Source organism: Salminus brasiliensis, chromosome 25, assembly GCF_030463535.1.
Source record: "Salminus brasiliensis chromosome 25, fSalBra1.hap2, whole genome shotgun sequence".
Lineage (NCBI taxonomy): Eukaryota > Metazoa > Chordata > Actinopteri > Characiformes > Bryconidae > Salminus > Salminus brasiliensis.
This window is the reverse complement of record NC_132902.1, coordinates 16,089,261-16,108,858: the sequence shown is the minus strand read 5'-3', so window position 1 is coordinate 16,108,858 and position 19,598 is coordinate 16,089,261. Positions and strand designations below refer to the sequence as shown.

Below are 19,598 nucleotides of genomic sequence, written 5' to 3'. Positions count from 1 at the left end.
TTTATTTTTAACGGTGGGGTCACTCTAGGAAAATCCATTGCATTTCAAGCTGAAAAAAAAATCAATTAGGGGGGGTTCTGGTGTGAGGACAACACAGGGGCCAAACATTGTACTGAGGACTTATGTAAAAACAAAACAAAACAAAAATTACATTTTAAAAATGTTATTTTTTCTAGATGTAAAAGCAGCAAATGTGACAGTAAGGTATCAAAGAGGCATGACCCACAGCATGACCGGGGTCTTTTGTGATTAAAATGTTTGAAAACAATGCTTGTTGCTGCCTTTCATAAGATAACTATGCTAGCATTCATGAGGGAATCTGAAATGGCTCTACACCCCCCCATGTTGTGCTTCACGTAGTACATGGAATGAGAACTTCTACACCCGAAATAATGCACTATATACAACATTTAGATCCATTTGTGTTTCAGACATACCACATAGACTTGCTATAAATACTGTATATGATGCATGATATGTGTCTGGAAGTTATAGTTCTAAGACGTGTCCGATTAGGGAGCTTTCTTAACATTACATTCTAAACAGAATAATTACTGGGTGAGCATGTATTTCAGCAGATACTTAAGGTAAGGGAAACTAATGAGTGTAAGTGAAAGTTTAACAGTAGTGCTTAAAGTAAAGGATCAGTAATATCAGCTCTAGCATCCACCTTTGGAAGAAAAGGCTGTTTATAGATGTCCAGTCTGAGGCAACTGCATCTAGAAGAAAGAGCTACAGGAAGCTCCTAGATAGTCACACTTAATAAACAGAGTAAGTGGATATAGGCCAGGCTAAAAGGACAGTAAGAGACAATCATAATGTATGGCTATGACGCACCACCACTATTTATGATTTCTCTAACAGATTGTTCTGGAACGTCTGTTACAACAAACAAGCCATGTCCAGTTTGACCCTTTTGAACCTTTATGACACATGTCCAGTTTCAAAAGCTCATATGTCTCCATAAATAGATGGTAAATCTTAAAAGACAGGTTTAGTGGGACCAGGTCTTGCCTCTGAGTGAAGTTTTAATGATGTTATCCAAAGACAAGAAGATTTCCCTTCCCCTCTAGCTAGTGCCAGGCTATTGTTTGTCGAACGAGGGGTGAATAAGGTTAATGAGAAGTGGGTTTTTAATTGCCCCTTCGCGCCGTCACAGGACCAGTGAGCTTGGTCCTAGACTGTTTTTTTTTTTTCCCTTATAAAATGACCTCAGTGTGCATACAGTGATTTTCAATCTTCCTGTCTGAAATGTGGCCAAAAGGCACAATGCTGTACTTTAAGCTCATAAAGTCACATTCATGGCATGTATTATTTTATCTGGCATAGAATTGGGAAGGTTTGTGGGGTCTTATTCACAGGCATGTTCACACATTATTGTTGTTTTTATGAGCCTACTTTATGAGTTAGCATTTATAAAAGTTATCTATCTGACGCAGAATAAAAGGTTTTAACAAAACTTCCACATTGTGTCTGGCCCAATGGCCTACTGCTTTTAGCACAATGGTCTATGGCATAAGGAACTGACACCAGTAACATTTTTTTGATTTTATGATTTTTCTTCATTTTCTCTCTTTTCTCTCTTTTTGTGACAACAGCAGATCCTATGGATTTTTTAAAATAATGTGCTTGAGATTTAGACAATTTTTTTGGCTGCATCCACTCATACATTTGATACATTTGAAGGCCAGTGATTGCTGTTAATGTCACTCGCTATAAGTTCAAGATTTCTGCCGCTTAATCATGATCTTTGGCAATGTCGGATTGAATTTATCTAGTGTGTTAGCAAGCAAATAAACAGGGAAACACAGAATTAATGTCAAATAGGTAGGAATATTAGTTCACAGTCTTATCTGGACATTCAATCTTCTCATATTCCAGGTTCAGAGGGTCAGTACAGTAAAAAAAGTATAGTTATATTTCAAGCTTGTTTGATAATCTAGAGTTTGATCTTCATAACATGCTCACAATGTACAGGCCTTTAGTTGGTTTAGGCTGGTGTGGAGTTCAGTTCTCAGGTCATATTCCATGTTCACTGTTTTTTTTTTTCCTTTTCTTTTTCTTAGAATTCATGCTTTTAATGGTCTGTTATTTCGAGAATCTTAATCTTTTGGTGTGAGATCTGGTCGTACGGATTCAGCAAACATGCATTTCGTTTATAATACAGAATGGTCACTCCTGATAATTGTTACTAAAACCGGCATCCACTGAGACATGTGCACCTAACCATGACACAAATGCCCTTATCAGTCAGGCAGGGGCAGATGCTTGGGGCTCATTCTCTCTGACATGCTCTTTGGAGAATGACACAAAGCAGAGAATCTATTGGCTAAAAGTCAGCAGAAACCTGGTACCAGCTGTAGCTCCCGATTGAATTAAACAACAGCTCCGAGGAGAAACCTGAAGATAGCTATCATTTACCTGCACTTTGGTGCATTTAATGAACCAGATAGGTGTGCATGAGCCTGACGAATGCGCTCTTTATGCTACAGGGCTGGTGATAGAGGCCATGATATCCATGACCTGCACTTTGTATCAAAGCTCTATCTTACCTGTAGCAGTTATTCTCAAATTTATTGTAGCTGGCGAAGGCGATAAGGACTCCGAAACCTGCCCCCAGAGAGTAGAAAATCTGAGTGGCAGCTTCAATCCACACCTGCAAAATACAAAACATACTACATTGATAAGAGAGACAGGAAAAACTGCAGTATATATATATATATATATATATATATATATATATATATATATATATATATATATATATATAGACTGGGGACATATAATACACTCATTGGCCATTTTCTTAGCAACTGCTATCTTTTACATTCTGAATCATTCTTGGTAGAATGTTTTTGGGGTGGTGGGCCATTCTCAATGAAGCAGTTGCACTGACATGTAAAACCACCATGCTGGAAACACTCCACCAGCTCCAACAAGATCAGTGTTGGGAACTGCTGTGCTAGGAACTGTCTGTCTACCAGCAGTCCTGTGGCCATAAACCGATCAATGCTGACACAAGATGGGTTACAATCTGTAAAATGTCACTGTCTTTTGTTTTCATTAATTTTCTGTCAAAACAGACATTATGGCAACATTTTGTAACATTTTATTTCTAAGAATAACAGCTTTGAAATCATGCTAATGCTCCAAATACTTGAAATAGAGAGAATACTTTGGTGAAGCGGACAGAACAACACTTGCGAGAACTGTGTAACGCTGTGTAACCAGAGTCATTCAGTCCACATGTTTCTGTGTCTCTCAGCTTTCAGTCCAGAAATGCATGTAAAAAGCATGTCCTAGCTCAAACAGCACTTCCCAATTGCATGGGGAGCCCAGGAGCAAGACATGCCATAATACATAATTCTTACATAATTCTGTTTTAAGATACCAGTTAAGCTGTATGCACAAGCTACTTCTGAGAATATGACATATAAGATATTCGACTTATAGGGAATTATTATTATTAAAGGGAAAGGACAAGGGACAATCAGTGGGAAAAGGGGTAACCATGACCCATGAAAAAATTGGTAGAGCACAAAAATGATCCCCCTTATTATCATTCATTTTTTAAGGAAAGAAGAAAATCCCCTCTTGTGTCAGTAAAATGTAAAAATGTGTATTTCTAATAAAGTGGACACTGAGTAGATGCAGATACAGAAAATTCTGAAAAAGCAAAGTCAACTCTTCGTAAGAAGTTTAGATGCCAGTTTTCCTTAAATTACTCAGAGACTCACTTGAGGATTCTTTAGCTTATTCAGGTCAAAGTTGAGGTATTCACGGATTCCTGTCATAGCACCAGGAAGAGTGATACCTCGAATCAGCAAAACCAGCAGCACAATATATGGCATGGTGGCAGTGATGTACACCACCTGCGAACATATACACACACACCAAAGCACAGTGCTAATGAGAAACATTTATTATTTATTGCATAAAAGAAAACACAACAACAAAAACCATGTATCTCCATTTTTACCATTTTTACTTTTTGTCTGGCAGCTCTTTTTTACATTGTGAAACAATTTCATGATGAATGGACCAACAGAAATGCTCCAAAATGAACTGGAATAAAGTGTTTTTACATGGATGCCCACTTGAAAGTCAAGTTTCTGAAATTTGGAGATACAAGGTTTTCGCATGACAGCAAAGATTTACTAAATAACTATACACAAGTGCTAGTATTAAGATGTGCCCTGTGTAATTATCACACTACCATCACCATGCAGTATGTGTGTACTTACATGTTGAAATTCTGTCTGATAATAATTTTAATGAATACATTTACATTTATGGTATTTAGCTGACGCTCTTATCCAGAGCGACTTACAAGGTTACTTGTATTACAGAGGTGGGCCAACATAGTGTTAGGAGTCTTGCCCAAGGACTCTTATTGGTGTAGCGCAGCATAGCCACCCAGACCAGGAATCGAACCCCAGTCTCCCACATGGTATGGTAGCTCACTGGCAGGTAGTGGTGTTATCTGTTGCGCCACATCAACCGCTGAATAAACACCAAACAAGACAGCACAACGCAAAACATATCATATATTATAAAGGAAACTGATTTTACTACCTTTCCAGAAGATTTAACGCCCTTCCACAAGCTGAAGTACAGAATGATGAGCACCACCACAAGGCAAAGGACGAGCTGCCAGCGAGGTTCTTTCAGGTCATGGATCCCTTCACTCTCATGGAAGCGCAAGACTTCACGTCTAACAGGAGGAAGCATACATTCATGCTAATTATCTTTGGTCCGTTTCATAGAAATTTGCTTTTGGAACTTCTGGACAAAAGTATTGGGACACCTGCTTATTCATTTGTTTGTTCCAAAGTACAAAGGGTATAAAAAAAGAGTCGATTCTGCTTTTGTTGGAGTAACTGTCTCTACTGTACAGGTAAAGCCTTATACTATTGCATACTACTTTTAGAGCATTGCTGTGATGATTTGATTGCATTTAGCAACAAGAGTCACTCCCAGAGCTCATTCACAACTCCACAATTCTTCCCGAAAGCATTGGATGGAGCACCAACCATCATTTCAGAGAGCATAGTTCCACTGCTCCACAGCTCAATGCTGGGGGGCTTTACACCCCTCTAGCCCACACTTGGCATTAAGCATGGTGCCAGAGAGTCCTATTCTAGCGGCAGTACTTCTCTACAGGGACTAGACAAGCTGTGTGTGTGTGTGTGTGTGTGCATTTGCACATCTGTATCAGCAAAGGGTGCAACTTAAAGTAGTTGAAAGCATTCATTAGAACGTGTGCCCATTGTCCATTTGACCATATAATGCATTTTCACAAGAAAATGAACAGATCATTATTTTAGATCATAATTTTAACAGTGCCAAGACTGAGCCAGTTCTGCCACTATGCCACTTCTGTTTTTATGCTGGGCTGAAGTGCACAAGATGACACGATGCTGTTGTTAATGAAACCATCCACAGTCTACGGTTAGGAGTTAGGACACAGACTGTTGTTCACAAAAGACCTTGCCAAAATGACGAAGCCTTCAATACAACACACAAACCATTCATCAGAACCAAAAACAGAAGGATCAGATGATAATTTGCTAAAACCCACAGCCATGAGTCAGCAGTGGCCTGGAAGGAAGGTTTATACACAGATGAGCCAAAGATAAACCTCTACGAGGAGATGGGAATCATGTGTGGGAAAGAGCTGAAAGTATCCAAAGCATGCTACTTCATTGAAGCAGAGTGTCATAGATTTTGGAGATATGTAGCAACCCCTGGAACGTTTTCACTCACGTCTAGTCATGCTGGAACTCACATTTTATTGGTAATGGCAGAAGCACTCTACCTGTTTGAAGAGAATCCTGCTCCATACTCATTCTGCTGCAAGGCAATGATCCAGGACACACTGCCAGTGTAACCATCAGGGGAAGTTTCAGATATGAGGTGATTACAGTGAAAAGTTTTGTCCTTGCCAAATCAATCCTCCAAGTAACATCCAATCAAACATGCATCTCACTCGCAAAAAAGAAGCCTGTCACTTGTTTCTGAACACTAACAAGAGCTGAAAAGAGACTTGGCGTAGCGCTTTAAAAAAGATCATAGTGTCAGCTGATCACAGGCCTGGCGTAGCAACCAAACACTAAACGCTTCCAGTACGGTCATTATTCAGTTATTTTCATTTGCTTTCATTTCATTTGCAGACAAAAGTCTTGGGACACCTGCTTATTCATTGTTTCTTCCAAAATCAAGGATATTAAAAGTTTAACAGAGTTTCCTGTGCTATTGTTGGAGTAACTCTCTACTGTCCAGGGAAGAAGTTCTACCAGAATATTTGGAGTACTGCTGTTTTTAAATGCATTCAGCGACAATAGTGTCAGTGAGGTCAGGATATTAAATTATCAACATCCCACCTCATCCCCAACTCATCCCTCCCAAAGGTATTGGATGGAGCACCATCATTCCAGAGAACACAGTTCCACTGCTCCACAGCTCAAAGCTGGGGGGCTTTATACCCCTTGAGAACACACCTGCCATTAGACATGGTGCCAATAGGTTCATGTTCATCTGCACCAGAGAGTCCTATTGTATTGCCCAAACTTCTCTACTGCGACTGCTATCTATAATTTAAGGAACATGCAAAAGATTAAGTCTTTGGAGCAATGCTATACAAGAACCACTTTTGGGTTCCTAAAGAAGCTTGTGCTTGTATGTTAAACATTTGTAAGGCATATTTTAAGAGTGCATAATATGGGAACTGTGGGCTGATGAAGATTTTTTATATATACTTTTTTATAATATTTTTATGTACACTGTAAAATAAGTAGATACTAATACTAAATAACAAATCATAAACAAAAGAAAATCACTAAGATGAAGGTAATGCACAAAATGCGGATGTTTGAGTGCAGTGGCCCAGCACCAATTAAACACAGCCAATGCTAATATTATTATTATGATGCTGCTCTAATGTTCTTGTAATAGTTATTTGATGTATTTGATGTATTTGCATTTCAGGACTTTGCTTCACTCATTGCTGCTTAAGCGAACAAGTGTCCATTTACTTGCATTAGTCTTTCTAATACTCTGATTTTACACTTGCTTATCACCAGAAGCTGGACTCTGAAAAAACTGATAGCATCTCTGGAAATACACTGGGGGCTGGAGGTCTTGGCTCTTTCATCAGACTCATCTTTGTTTTTATCTGTGTGGGGTGTCTGAAGAGAAACCGATTCAGTATTTTATGGCTTCATTTCCTGTTCTCTGTCAATACACAGTCACACACACACATACAGAACACACACACATATACTCTCTCTCCCAAAACACACACTTACAGACACATTCCCCATGGCGGTGTCCTGAAGCAATCTGGCAGGTCTTGGCTTACCAATAAAGCCCTGTGGACCCATTCCCTTAGGTTCTTTTCATGCTCTAGGTGGAGGGGCTTTCAAAGGTTCAAGAATTTTTATGGTTTCATAAATACAAAAGTGAGAAACGTACAAGAGATATACAGTATAGGGCCTCACCTTTCCTGTGATAAATATTTTCTCACTGCATTTCACTTTCTTCGTGTCACAGCAAAACATTAGCCCCACACCCTGTGAGAAAAGACCTGCTGAACGTGGCAGTCTTTAGAAAGGTGCTGTCTAGGTGCTAATAGTTGCAGCGTCCCTAAAAACTGTAAAAGGAAAAAGAGTTTAAGGCCATTGTTCTTTTATAATAAACAAACCCCTATAGGAACATACTGTTTCTGCTTTTCCTTCCGACATAAGAAGTGGGAACAGGAATGTGGGATATTGTTTCCTTGCGTTTTATGGTTTACGAGTTAAAGGTTTGTTCGTGGATTTTTCTTTCAGGTCACTTTTTCTAATACTTGCCGAAAACATTTTGGTGTGAAGGCTCTGGAAATGAGTGAATAAACAATATGTGGATTTGGACCACCAACATGTGAGCAATTAGTAACAGCAGGTATCTCTACTCATGCATCCACAACATATAACTCATCCCCATAACAACCGTTGCTGGTTCATTAAAGAAATACTGACAAATGATATTTAAAATGAACAATACTCTCTTCTCTACAAGTAAAGAAAACCTACAGCAAAGGAAAGAGTGAAAATCAGTGTAGGGTTTGCACTCTGGGCCATCAATGGCAGCTTTTTGAACGTAAAGTAGAGCACACAAGCTATCCAGTTAGTAATGTCTATGTGTATCGGAGATCGGTAGACTAATGAGGGCCGTCTGCAGACTGACATAACACTTTTGCAATGCACAAATGGAATGTGATCTGCTGTGCTTGTCTGAAAGAATAACACACAGAACCATCAAGAACTGAAGGATAATGAAAAGGTAAATAATTAAACAGAATGCTAACAAACAATTATCAGCGCTGATGAAAGCAGGACTTCCAACCAGCTTTCAATTTGGGCTCTTCTGAAGGATTACGTGTTTAAATGTATTGGGAAAGTATTTCATCTAATGTAGTGTGACAGTATAGAATTGTATGTGTCAATAAGTTAAGCAAAACCATAATAATAACTCTATAATAATAAACTGTCACACAAAAACCTTCTATCTCCATTTTTGCCATTTTATCATGGACCAAAAAAATGCTTCAAATGACTTTAATATAAAATCTGTTTACGTTGACTTCCATTGAATGGTAAGAAGGCTTTCAGGCCTTCATACAAGGAATTATTATGCATAGCACAGTTTGTCTTCTGTATGGCTGACACAGCTAAGTGTCTTAACTAATGTAGTTTCCCATTAGTTATGTCAGCTAGCTTGTGCCTAATTACCTACATTAGAAAAAAGATGATGGCAGCATATTTGAATCTAAAAATACAAAGAGCTCAGTTTTAGACTGTCAGTTTCTGCAGATACCACCACTTCATTCTGGGTGGGTTAGAATTTAAAATTTAGATTTTTCTTTGCTGTCTTTCCTCAGCAGCCACAGATATGTCATTTAAGGTAAAATCATTACACTAATAAATGTCTACATTTACAGCTTTTGGCTGATGAGCTTATCCAGAGCATCCAGAGTTCCCTTACCATAACCACTTACAAGCACTTGGGATCACTCTCACTGCAGTGTACATCCACAAAATATGAGCAAATCATCCTTTCATAATCTGAAACAGGCTTCATCTGTCCTGGCTAAACTTTCCACAGCCATCAGTCTTGAACATGGTCACTGACAGTGCATCATTTCATCATCGTTTTTTTTCCCATCCTTGTACCAGTTGATTTATCTTCCTATCATGGGTTATGGGCTTCGTCACACTTTGATGATATCAAGCCATAACAAAAAAACACTCCATCTGGATCTGATTCTTAGGTTCGGTTACAGTGCGATTAGAGATTGCATGGCTTGCACCACATTTGAAAGCCAGGGGGACTTTGGGAGCTGCTTGGTGGCACAAGATAAACTTGTGAGGTGGGCTTGGTCTGCACTGCACTGATGATGATCAAAGCACAGCTGCAAGGTCCACAGGAAGTGAGCAATGAAATCGATAAAGACAAAGAGATGGGCCCGAAGGACCCTTCTGGGTTCTACAGATAAGCGATCGTCCATCGTGGCTGGGTCTTCTGTGGAGCACTTGTGTAAAATATCACATTACCGCAATTATATAGATTACGTCACAGAGCAACCCGTGCCACAGGCCTATCGCCTGACCTTCCATCTATTGTCTGTGTCCTTGTTGCAGCCTCTAACCTCAGAACATTCATTCTTACTCTCTACACAGATCTCCTGTTTCTTTTACGCAAGAGCCTTCTCCCATGTCCCCCTTCAGGCCCCATGAAGAGCATAGTTCTTTATGAGGCAAGCAAACGGTTGTGATTACAGTCAAAAGAATGTTATTTTAAAGTGCCCTTTTACATATGCATTAGTGCACGAATGCAATCATAATTTTACTGACTATTTGAATCGTGTGTTGGGCAATTATTGAATTGAGTGTCTCCTATTCTCAGCAAGTGATGTTTTGATGAACGTGATCCATCACGCATAGGTGTGGAATTGAAAACAGCTGTTTCAACATGTACAACATCATGTGATCTGATGAAAACAGGCGATACTGTACATAGTGATCATAAAGGACCTATGAGGAATGCCGAGCACATGCTGATTTAAACGTAACATGATATATAGAGCTTATCTGTACCTCTCATATCATAGCTAGACCTCAATGGATCAGAATCTACAGTGCTGAGTGCTTTCTTTACTTTTGACTGTTTGGGTTATTCTGGCTTGGACTATTTCCCTGGTTAAAGACCTGAAGAACTGATGTCTATCTGAGAAAGTAAAAAGACTGATCAATTAGTTGGTCAGTCACACAGTACAGTGCTTATATGTAGGGCAAACACTACCTTGCCAGCTTAACTACAAATGTTACCAGTGCCAGGTCTTCCTATGCCCAAACCACGCGTGTTGTATAGGGTTCCTGACCTGCCGCAGTGATAATCTATGGCAAGACTTTGTAGTTATATATTAGATAAGCTCATTATACAATTTCGAAGAGCTACAGAGTACCGGGTATTCAAACAGGCCTAAGTAATGCTATGTTCATGAATCAAGTCACGACAAGTACAATAACAATGGCCTGCTTTATTTACAGGCCTACTTAACATATCTGTTTGGCTGTAACTTTAAAGCAACATTACTCCTTAGGGGCGTAAAAGGAAAAAGCTACTGACAGCCAATCAAGACAACAAGAGACAATGAACTACTAGTCAATTAGCTCATGTAAGCCATCATTATGCTCCCTCTGCCAATGAAAATGTATCTGAGTAATCAAAATGTTAACAAACTCAGCCACTTCTTTGTTGCTGCTACAGTACCAGAATGGACCTACAGTGCTTCAGTGGCCTAATGGTTAAAGAAGTGAAAAAAAAAAAAAAAAAAAAACCCAGAATTGAACAAAAAGCAAGCTCAGCTGCATTTCTGCAGCACACCACCAGCTTTATTAGTCAACAGGGACCAATCACATTAGGGCTAAGACATACTCTGTCATTTACACAAGTAAACAAAACAGAGAAGTTAAGCAAAATGTGTTTACAGAGTTTGTGGGCTTGCTGTAAAGATATAAGGCAGCATTAGGCAGAACAGTGTTTTACACTAAATGCAGTGGAAAGCATCTTCACACTGACACAGCTGATTGACACTACAACTATATCCAGTAAGTCAAATCAATGAACTCAGCTGACCAATAAAAAAACAACTTTGACTAAAGCAGCATTATGCAAGAATTGGTATTTCTTGCTCCTTGGCTCCCCCTGCAGTCAGGAATTGTAATGTGCACTTTCAGCCACCTCTAAGGGACACTCTTTACATACACATTTCTGGACAAGCTGAGAGGGACAGAAATGCATATGTAAAGTGTGTCCTTTAGGGGTGGCTCAAAAGGACACACTTATGTATGCGTTTCTGGACATGCATTTCTGGACAGGATTTTACATGAATGTAATTTGGGTTATGCAGTGTCACACAGTTCTCATGAGTGTTGTCCTGTCGCTTTACCAAGGTCAATACTTCTTGGGACCAATTTTTAAGTTGATAAACTTTTACATTTAAGTATATGGTGTAAAATTATATTTCATGTTTTAGGTAATGAAAGTGTTAGTAAACTTAATATCATACTTAATATCATACAGTTTGCTACCCATATATTTACATTTGGCTTTTATCCAGAATGTCATTTGAATCATGTTACTCAGGTGGGAGAATGCAGTTCTGTAGTATGCTTTGCCCAGTCAGGGAATCAAACCCTTGTCTACCTCTATCTTAATCAAAAGGTCAAGTAAAAGGAATATGCCAAATATACCTAGACTTTACAGTATAACCTTTTGGACAGTATAAGCCACATATACCTAGGTATATGTTTCTGTATACTTTATATAAGCCAAGTACAAGTTTAAGGGATACAGATCAAAATATACCTTTACAAAATAGACATTTCTGTATACTTTTTTGTATTTCTTCTATGTTTTGCGATCACATCATATCATACAGCTGTCAAAAAGAATATACATTGGATGAGTGTAAAATACCATGTAGAACTGTAGATCACATAATTCCTTGAATTTGGTTTTGCATGCTAAAACCAAATTAGTAACCACTTCACTTAGTTCTGTAGAAAGCTCTGTAGAAATGCCTAAACCTCTACCTCAATGCGGTACTTCTTGCTCAGCTTTAAGGCCAAATGCGATGCCTTTGAGACAGATGCTTTAAACACCTTCAACACATGTCAAGAGTCCTAGCACAGCAGTAAATCTGATCACACAGTCTTTATAGTGCCAATGGAGGGCCACAAAATCAACACAAAACAACATGTCCACTCAATAAAAGCTGGGGACCCTTACTATGCCACAGGTTATCTTGCAGTAAACCATACGTAGAAAACATAGAAAACATACCCCGGGGTCTCTTCTTGACCACTAAGCTGTACAGATAGTGATAACAACAGCTTTTCTTCCATTCAAATCACAGCTATCTGAGCCAAAAACTCTAACTAGTATAAGCAAGATTCCTTATAATTGAAGACTAGCAGGGATTTTGGCTGGCTTCGCCTCCCTAGTGCTCACTCATATTGCCTCCCTACTCTTTTCACTTCAATGTTCAATGCCAAGCATATCTAATTACCCAATTTCACAAATAATGCATATACTCTTTGCCAGTAAAGCTATTACAGAGTATCATATTTACCATACAGAGTATCTGCAGGCTGTAAGACCAAGGATGTCCACTTACTTAGGCTAAAACATCTACACCTACTCTGGTTAGGAAAGATATCTGTTTAAACATCTTTAGACATGCTGTGTAATAACCTCCTAAGGGCCTGGACATGGGCCCACACTTCAAATCATCACTCTCATAACTAACATTATGGCTTTATAATAGCTTATAATAACTAGCAGCGTTTGACCCTTTAAAAATCTTGTGAAATTAAATGTATCTGACTTTTTTGTATTTGGCAATCAGCCATAACATTAGCACCACTGACAGGTGAAGTGAAAAACATTGATTATCTTTATCTACAGAGGCATCTGTCAAGGGATGACATATATTAGGCTAAAAGTAGTAAAAATGTGGAGGTTTAAGGATCTGAGACACCTGGATCAAATTGTGATGGCTAGACAACTGGATCATAACATCTCCATAACATCAGGCATCAGGTTTGTGTTTTCTTTCTGGTATGTAGTGGTCATTACCTACCAAAAGCATTCCAAGAAATGACTACCGGTAAATCGGTGACCAGGTCTATAAGGCTCACTGATGCTCCTAGAGGTCCCACCTCAGAACTTACAGAACTTACAGAAGAATCTCCTGCTAATGTCTTGGTGGCAGATACCACAGGACGCCTTCAGAGGCCTGTGGTTAGATCTGTTGTGGTGGCTTATATTGTGGTGCTGTAGCATTCACGCCCCAGTGCACATATGGACACTTGCGAAACATCATTAAAAAACAGCACATTTACATATATGTGCTTATTCAGCTAACAGCAGTGTAGCCCCCCCTCACAAAACTGGTCCTCATGAACCCCAAGATGGACTTGATTTTTGCTCCCACCTACAGTAAATCATTTGGGTCTTATAACTCCCTCAACACTACCCGACAACTACTAAGCATTAATTTTATGCATATCACCATAAATTAGCAACAATGTGTGGACAGGATTTTGGAGATGTGTATGTTGTGGCTTCTATTAGCCTGTTAGCTACATTTGTCCATGTAGTCCGTCTCTGAGAAATAAAGAAGGCGAAGTGAAAGTGTCTCCAGACAATAGGGCTAATGGATCATTAGCCGAGGGTTCAAAGGGCTCCTAAGTCCTTTTTTCAGAAGATTCCCTCAGAACATTTGTATGTACTGGTTGATAGCCAGTGAGAGAATGTATTATTACACTACCATAAAACCTTAGTGTGAAGATTTCAAATGGTTTTGGAGGGAAAAAAACAAACACTGTCTTGGCCTGTCATAGTTACTTGTTATTGCGGTGAACTTCTGTTCTGACCTACTGTTTCAAGCAACATCAACCGTTTCTAACGTCTAACTCAGGATCTGAGGATCTCATCAGTTTTAAATCTGTTTAAACATTTTTTTTCTCTTCATAACACTACATTGTATTTATTTGAGCCAAAAAAAAAATGTTGCTAAAATGTCAGGTGAACATATTTAAGAATGTCTAACAGAGAAAAGAGAATGCTGATTTTGTGTGTGCAGTTTTGGCATGCTTAGTTGAAGGAAATGAACAATGTTTATAATTAAGGGAAGGCACTTTAAAAAAGAATAGCATTTATAGCATTTCTAACATTAGAACATTTTATAGCATATGCTATAGCTTAGCCTTTTATGCTATGCACGATAAACATCACAATACTAGGACTTTTTTACTAGGATAATTTTATGGCTTGATAAATGGGTATAAATGGGTATAAAGCCCCACAGCACTGGGCTGTGAGTGATGGAGCTCCAGCCAATACAGCTGGGATAAGTTTAAGTGGCATTTCTGATCTATATCTAATCATCCACTGACTTCACTGATGCAAAATCAAATCAAATCCTTACAGCAATGTTCCAAAATCTATATCTAACACTGAAGGAGTAGGTCACTTCAAACCTTTGGATATAGAGTGTATATATCTATACACACACCGATCAGCCATAACAATAATACCACCTCCTTGTTTCTACCCTCATTGTCCATTTTATCAGCTCCACTTAGGTGGACCAACTAGGTAGGTTTTTCTAATAGAGTAGGCAGTGAGTGGACACAGTATTTAAACACTCCAGCAGCACTGCTGTGTCTGGTCCATTCATACCAGCGCAACACACATATTTGAATATGTGTGGAAGAAGCCTCAATCTCAATTACAGTAGAAAGAATAATTAGTTTTTTTTAAAGAATTAACCAAATTAGTTTTTACAAATTGTGGGTCTTCTGTTGTATCTTTCTGTGGCACCTTTATGTTTAAGAGTATAGTGCTGGTCATATAAATATAAAAGCCTGACTGTGTAGAAATGAATGATTAAACAATGCCAGTATTTATTTTTTACTTAATTACTTAACCGACCACTGATGAAGGACTAGAGGATGACCAACAAATATGTGCAGCAATAGATGAGCTTTACATGTACAAGGTGGACCAACACAGTGTTTAAACACTCCAGCAGCACTGCTGTGTCTGGTCCATTCATACCAGCGCAACACACAGTGCTGAGAATGACCCATCACCCAAATAACACCTGTTCTATAGTGGTCCTGTGGGGTCCTGACCATTGAAGAACAAGGTGAAAGCAGGCTAACAAAAGTACTACTGTCTGTTATTATAGAACTACAGAGGGCTCTTATTTGGTAAGTGGAGCTGATCTGATGGACAATGAGCGTAGAAACAAGAAGGTAGTTTTAATGGAATGGCCGTTCAGTGGATATGTCTGTGTGTGCATGTGTTCATTTGTGCAAAAATACATGTGCAAAATCAAAAAATAATTAAAGGTCTGGAACAGAGATTGCTGCTGAGATGGAGATGCTAAGATTGACTATAAGCCAAAAAGAGTTTGAGTATTAATGTGATGGATAAGGTTTAATTTCAATGCAAAAATTAAGTTAGATCATCAAAAAAAAAAAAAAAAACACAATACACTGATTATTCACTCTGTCAGGTCTTAGCTGGTTTCCATCCCTCAGTTTAGTTTTTTTTTCATTGTGCTGCCACTTCATAAATGCCAACCTGCATCTAACTTACATTCCAACGTCATAAGATATTTTTCTGGTCATAGACTTAAAGAGCTTTCCAGAGGAGAATCCGTACTCACAATGTGGCGAGTCCAAGACTAGGATTAATCTGTGTCTGGAAGACTTTCCCATTTTTGACAGCTAAACACTAGCTATTACTCTCTAACCACCAAGGACATGGATTGACTGGCAAAACAATGCACTGAAAAGAAATGTGGGTGGTAAGCTAGTTGATGAAACTTTTCTTTTCTTGAGCTTGTCATACAACATCAGACTTTCCATTGTCTGGCTGCCATGATTGATTACCTACTTCAGGGAAGTTTAGTGGTGACATGAACACTTGTGTGGGATCAGTGAACATCTTCTGTAATCTTTGGTTGCAGACTCTATCTATTGCTGCCTATTCCTTTAGACTGCCTTTATCATCCTCTATGCAGATCTTTCCAAATGACTTTCTTAAACCTATCTAATCAGTCTTTGGGAAAATCCCACCCAACACAGAATCGGTTAACCGAACATACTGCAGGAATGCTGACTCTGGATTTAGCAAACGTTCATACAGTCTTAGAAATATACAGTAAGTCCCAGAAAAGGTTATTTGGAGCAATACTTGAAAGTAGTGCAGGTTTGGATATATGAGGCGACCCCCCCCCCCCAGTACCATGTGGCCAGGCCAAGACTGATTTAGGAACCTTTATTTTTAAGAGAGCTATTTGGCCATTAGGTTCCCTGTAGTGGGCTCATTCATCTGATATGCATTGTATGGGACACCTGTTGTGGATAGATTACACTAATGACATGGCCCTGGGGTGCTGTGTGATCTGACTTGATGTCAGGGTTAGTTCTGGACAATAAAAGAGGCTATAAGAAAGAGGCATAGGGGAGGCATTTAGAGGTTAATGATAGCCTCCTACATCCTCTCAGGCCACTAGGACTGGGAACCCCCGCCTTTAATGCCTTAATGTGTAAAAGAGTAGATGTCAGACAGACGAGTGAGATACAAAGAAAAACGAAAATGGGTAGAAGATGAAATCAAGGGTTTAAAGGATCAAGTAATCTCTGGAGTAATCTCAATTTACTGAATGTGAATAAAATGAATGTTTTTTTTCTTTATAAAGGTGTTTCCTAACACAGCGTATAGCTGGAGTCTTTGGGATTCCCTGCCCTGCATAGAATGGTTGTGGTAGGTTGGGAAGTGGAATAGGTAAAATTATACAGGTCTGGAGTTCAGAACCACTGCCCTACATTCATACATTTTGGCTCAGCAGAATTTACTGTACTGTATTTGAACAGCCTCTGTTCAAAAGTTATCCCTGCTGAATATCCAGCTCAAGACCAGCTGTTGCTGGTAGCTGGTTTCCGATGGTCTAAGCTGGTCTTTGATGGTCAAGGTGCTTGGAAAGCTGGTCATCCAGGCAAAAAACATGCCCTATGTTGGTAAAATAGATGGTTACCTAGGTTGCTTGATGATGCGTTGGTCAATCACAAAGCTGGTCGACAGGTGTGGTCTTGCTGGTCTTAAACTGGCCATGCTGTTGTTGTTTTTTTTCAGCAGGAATATACCAACACAAAGTCTGTCCAATAGAGTTTTCTTCTGGAACTCTACGTAATGTCTTTTGGAACTATCTACTAAAATATTCTTTATAGATTCCTCCTCTTTATGGATCCCAAAGGTTACTCTTTGGCATCACACCAAAGAACCTTTTGTCACATGTATTTTGAAGAGTGTGCAAACAGCAGAACGGGTCAGATTGAAAATAAGGGGGGGTACAGACAAGACAATAAAAGTAAGGGGTAGGGTATCTGAACTAACAGGAAACTATAGACATTCGCTTCAAAGGAGATTTTATTGTCTGTAAGTGTGGGCGTATTTCTGTTTAAAAGCCCAGAGTCTATCTACTGTATGCACTTCACTACCTTTTACACACATTAATCAGCTTTTTGGTGATGTGTGTTTTGAAGTTCAGTTTATAAAAGAAATCAAACAGCACTTTCTTGTGTTTACAATCTGATTAACAGTGTTAAAATAAAAGCTACATTTATTTATATATTAAGAACCACGTCTGACCAACTCTTTAACAATTCTTACCCTTAAGGTTGCTTTCTGAATAAATATTATAGTGGAATCCTTGTTGGTAAAAGGACATTTAAAGTTCTTTAAAGAAGCCTATACAACCGGTTATCTGTCAAGTATGAATTTTAATGATTTGAGTTCAAAACACTTACCTTTAAAAGCAACCTTTAAAAAGTATTAAACATAACAGTTCCTAAATAGTTCTTGACATGGTCCTTTACAGTTCAATATGTAGAAGAAATTTTAAACTTATAACATTTTAAACCTCTCACACATTTATAAACTGTCCATACTAGAGAATAGCCTGAATTGACTTTTTATACTTTATGTTTATGTGTATAGTGACACATAGACCAGAACTGAACTGAATTGAGAGGTTCTTTAAGGAATAAACAATGCTCTATCTATAGCATCGATCCCGATGAATGAGTGTTGGACGGCACTAAAAATAAAGCAAATTATTCCGGGTAGAGTCCAGACCCACCGGGAACCCTGACATGGAAAGGGCAGAAAAGCAGATGGATTGATGGATGTCTGGTGCCTGATATAATAGCATTTATAGCTATATGCTAATTTGCAATGTTTGTCCCATGATTTTTAAAAGTGTGTAGGAAGCTAGTACAAAATCCCCAATGTAGGAGAGGTTAGCAAGTGCTTCCTCAGAGACATGTCAAGCCAGCCAAAACTGATGCTTTTCAAACTACTGCCATCATTGGGCAGCTAAATGAACTTGTAGGACTGCCAATTCTGTTACATCAATCAACATACGGCTGCACTGACTAGCACTATACTGAGTATTGGGGGGAGAGGGAGGGCTATCCAAGCCATCCAGAGAGAGTGAGGCCAATTGTGTTCTCTTAGGCCCCATCCACATTTATCTGTGTGTCTTGGCCAGTCAATATTTACTTTTCTTAGGTGACTAATAATTTAAGTTGTCCCTAGTGTGGAGATTTGTAGGTCTTTTGGTCTTGCTTATTGCTTATTTGATGAATTTGACATCAATCTACATGATGTTTAGCAGCCCCAGCTAGGCTGGCATGCTCACGAGAGTGTTTTAAGGCTTTATTTGCATGGCCATGTGTTTTTTTACCAAGCCTTTTCGACTTGCATGGAAATATTTTCAAAAATGGAGGGAACTTTTTTAATATTTGGATATGTGTGGAAGGAATTCTTAACCAAAGAGGTTTTTACAAAATGTTGGTCTTCTGTTGCATTGCTTCATAGAATCTTTCTGTGGCACCTTTATGTTTAAGAGTATAGTTCTGGTCTTATAAATATAAAAGCCTGACTGTGTATGAATGGTTCAAGAAATGATGCCAGTATTTGTTTTTTACTTAATGCCTGATTAGCCGAATAAGTCAATCAGAGGAAGGCCTCAATCCCTCACCAGAAAGAGTTTTCAGAAAGTGAATAAAAGACATAGCATTAGAGCAAGCAAATGGATTTGTTCAGCATAAATATATTAACATGACCAGAAAGGCAATATGAGAGGCAATATGTTAGGGGGAACTCATGCTCTCAGTAGGCCACTATCACGTGGCTCTCAGCGTGTTATGATTGCGGCTAGAGCTAACAATTGGCACATCAGCTCAAAGTTAAGCACTGTGCATTGTCCCAGTCACTGCTCTGGCTTCCTCTGGGCTGCAGAACCCAATCTCCACGCAGACTCGGGAATGCCTCTCTTTGAAGTGCAAGCGGAATGCCTTTCTTCCTCTCTACTTCAAACGTCAGTGTTTTTGCATTGCCCAGAATATAGCAATGGGTTGGAGGAGGCAGGTTTCAGGGTTTGGGGGGGTGGGGGGTTCTGGTTTTGGGGGTGT

The 19,598-nt window shown here is 39.0% G+C and overlaps 1 protein-coding gene across 1 annotated transcript in view; it reads right to left on the bottom strand.

Annotated features, from left to right (window-relative positions):
• The window catches only part of slc6a2 (solute carrier family 6 member 2), a 42,001-nt gene that overhangs the window by 10,651 nt on the left and 11,752 nt on the right, over positions 1-19,598 (bottom strand). The window contains exons 5-7 of the mRNA XM_072670941.1: positions 4,576-4,714; positions 3,738-3,872; positions 2,553-2,656 (exon numbers count right to left, since the gene is read on the bottom strand). Of these exons, the coding sequence (XP_072527042.1) occupies positions 2,553-2,656; positions 3,738-3,872; positions 4,576-4,714 (378 nt within the window). The remainder of the gene's footprint in view (positions 1-2,552; positions 2,657-3,737; positions 3,873-4,575; positions 4,715-19,598) is intronic.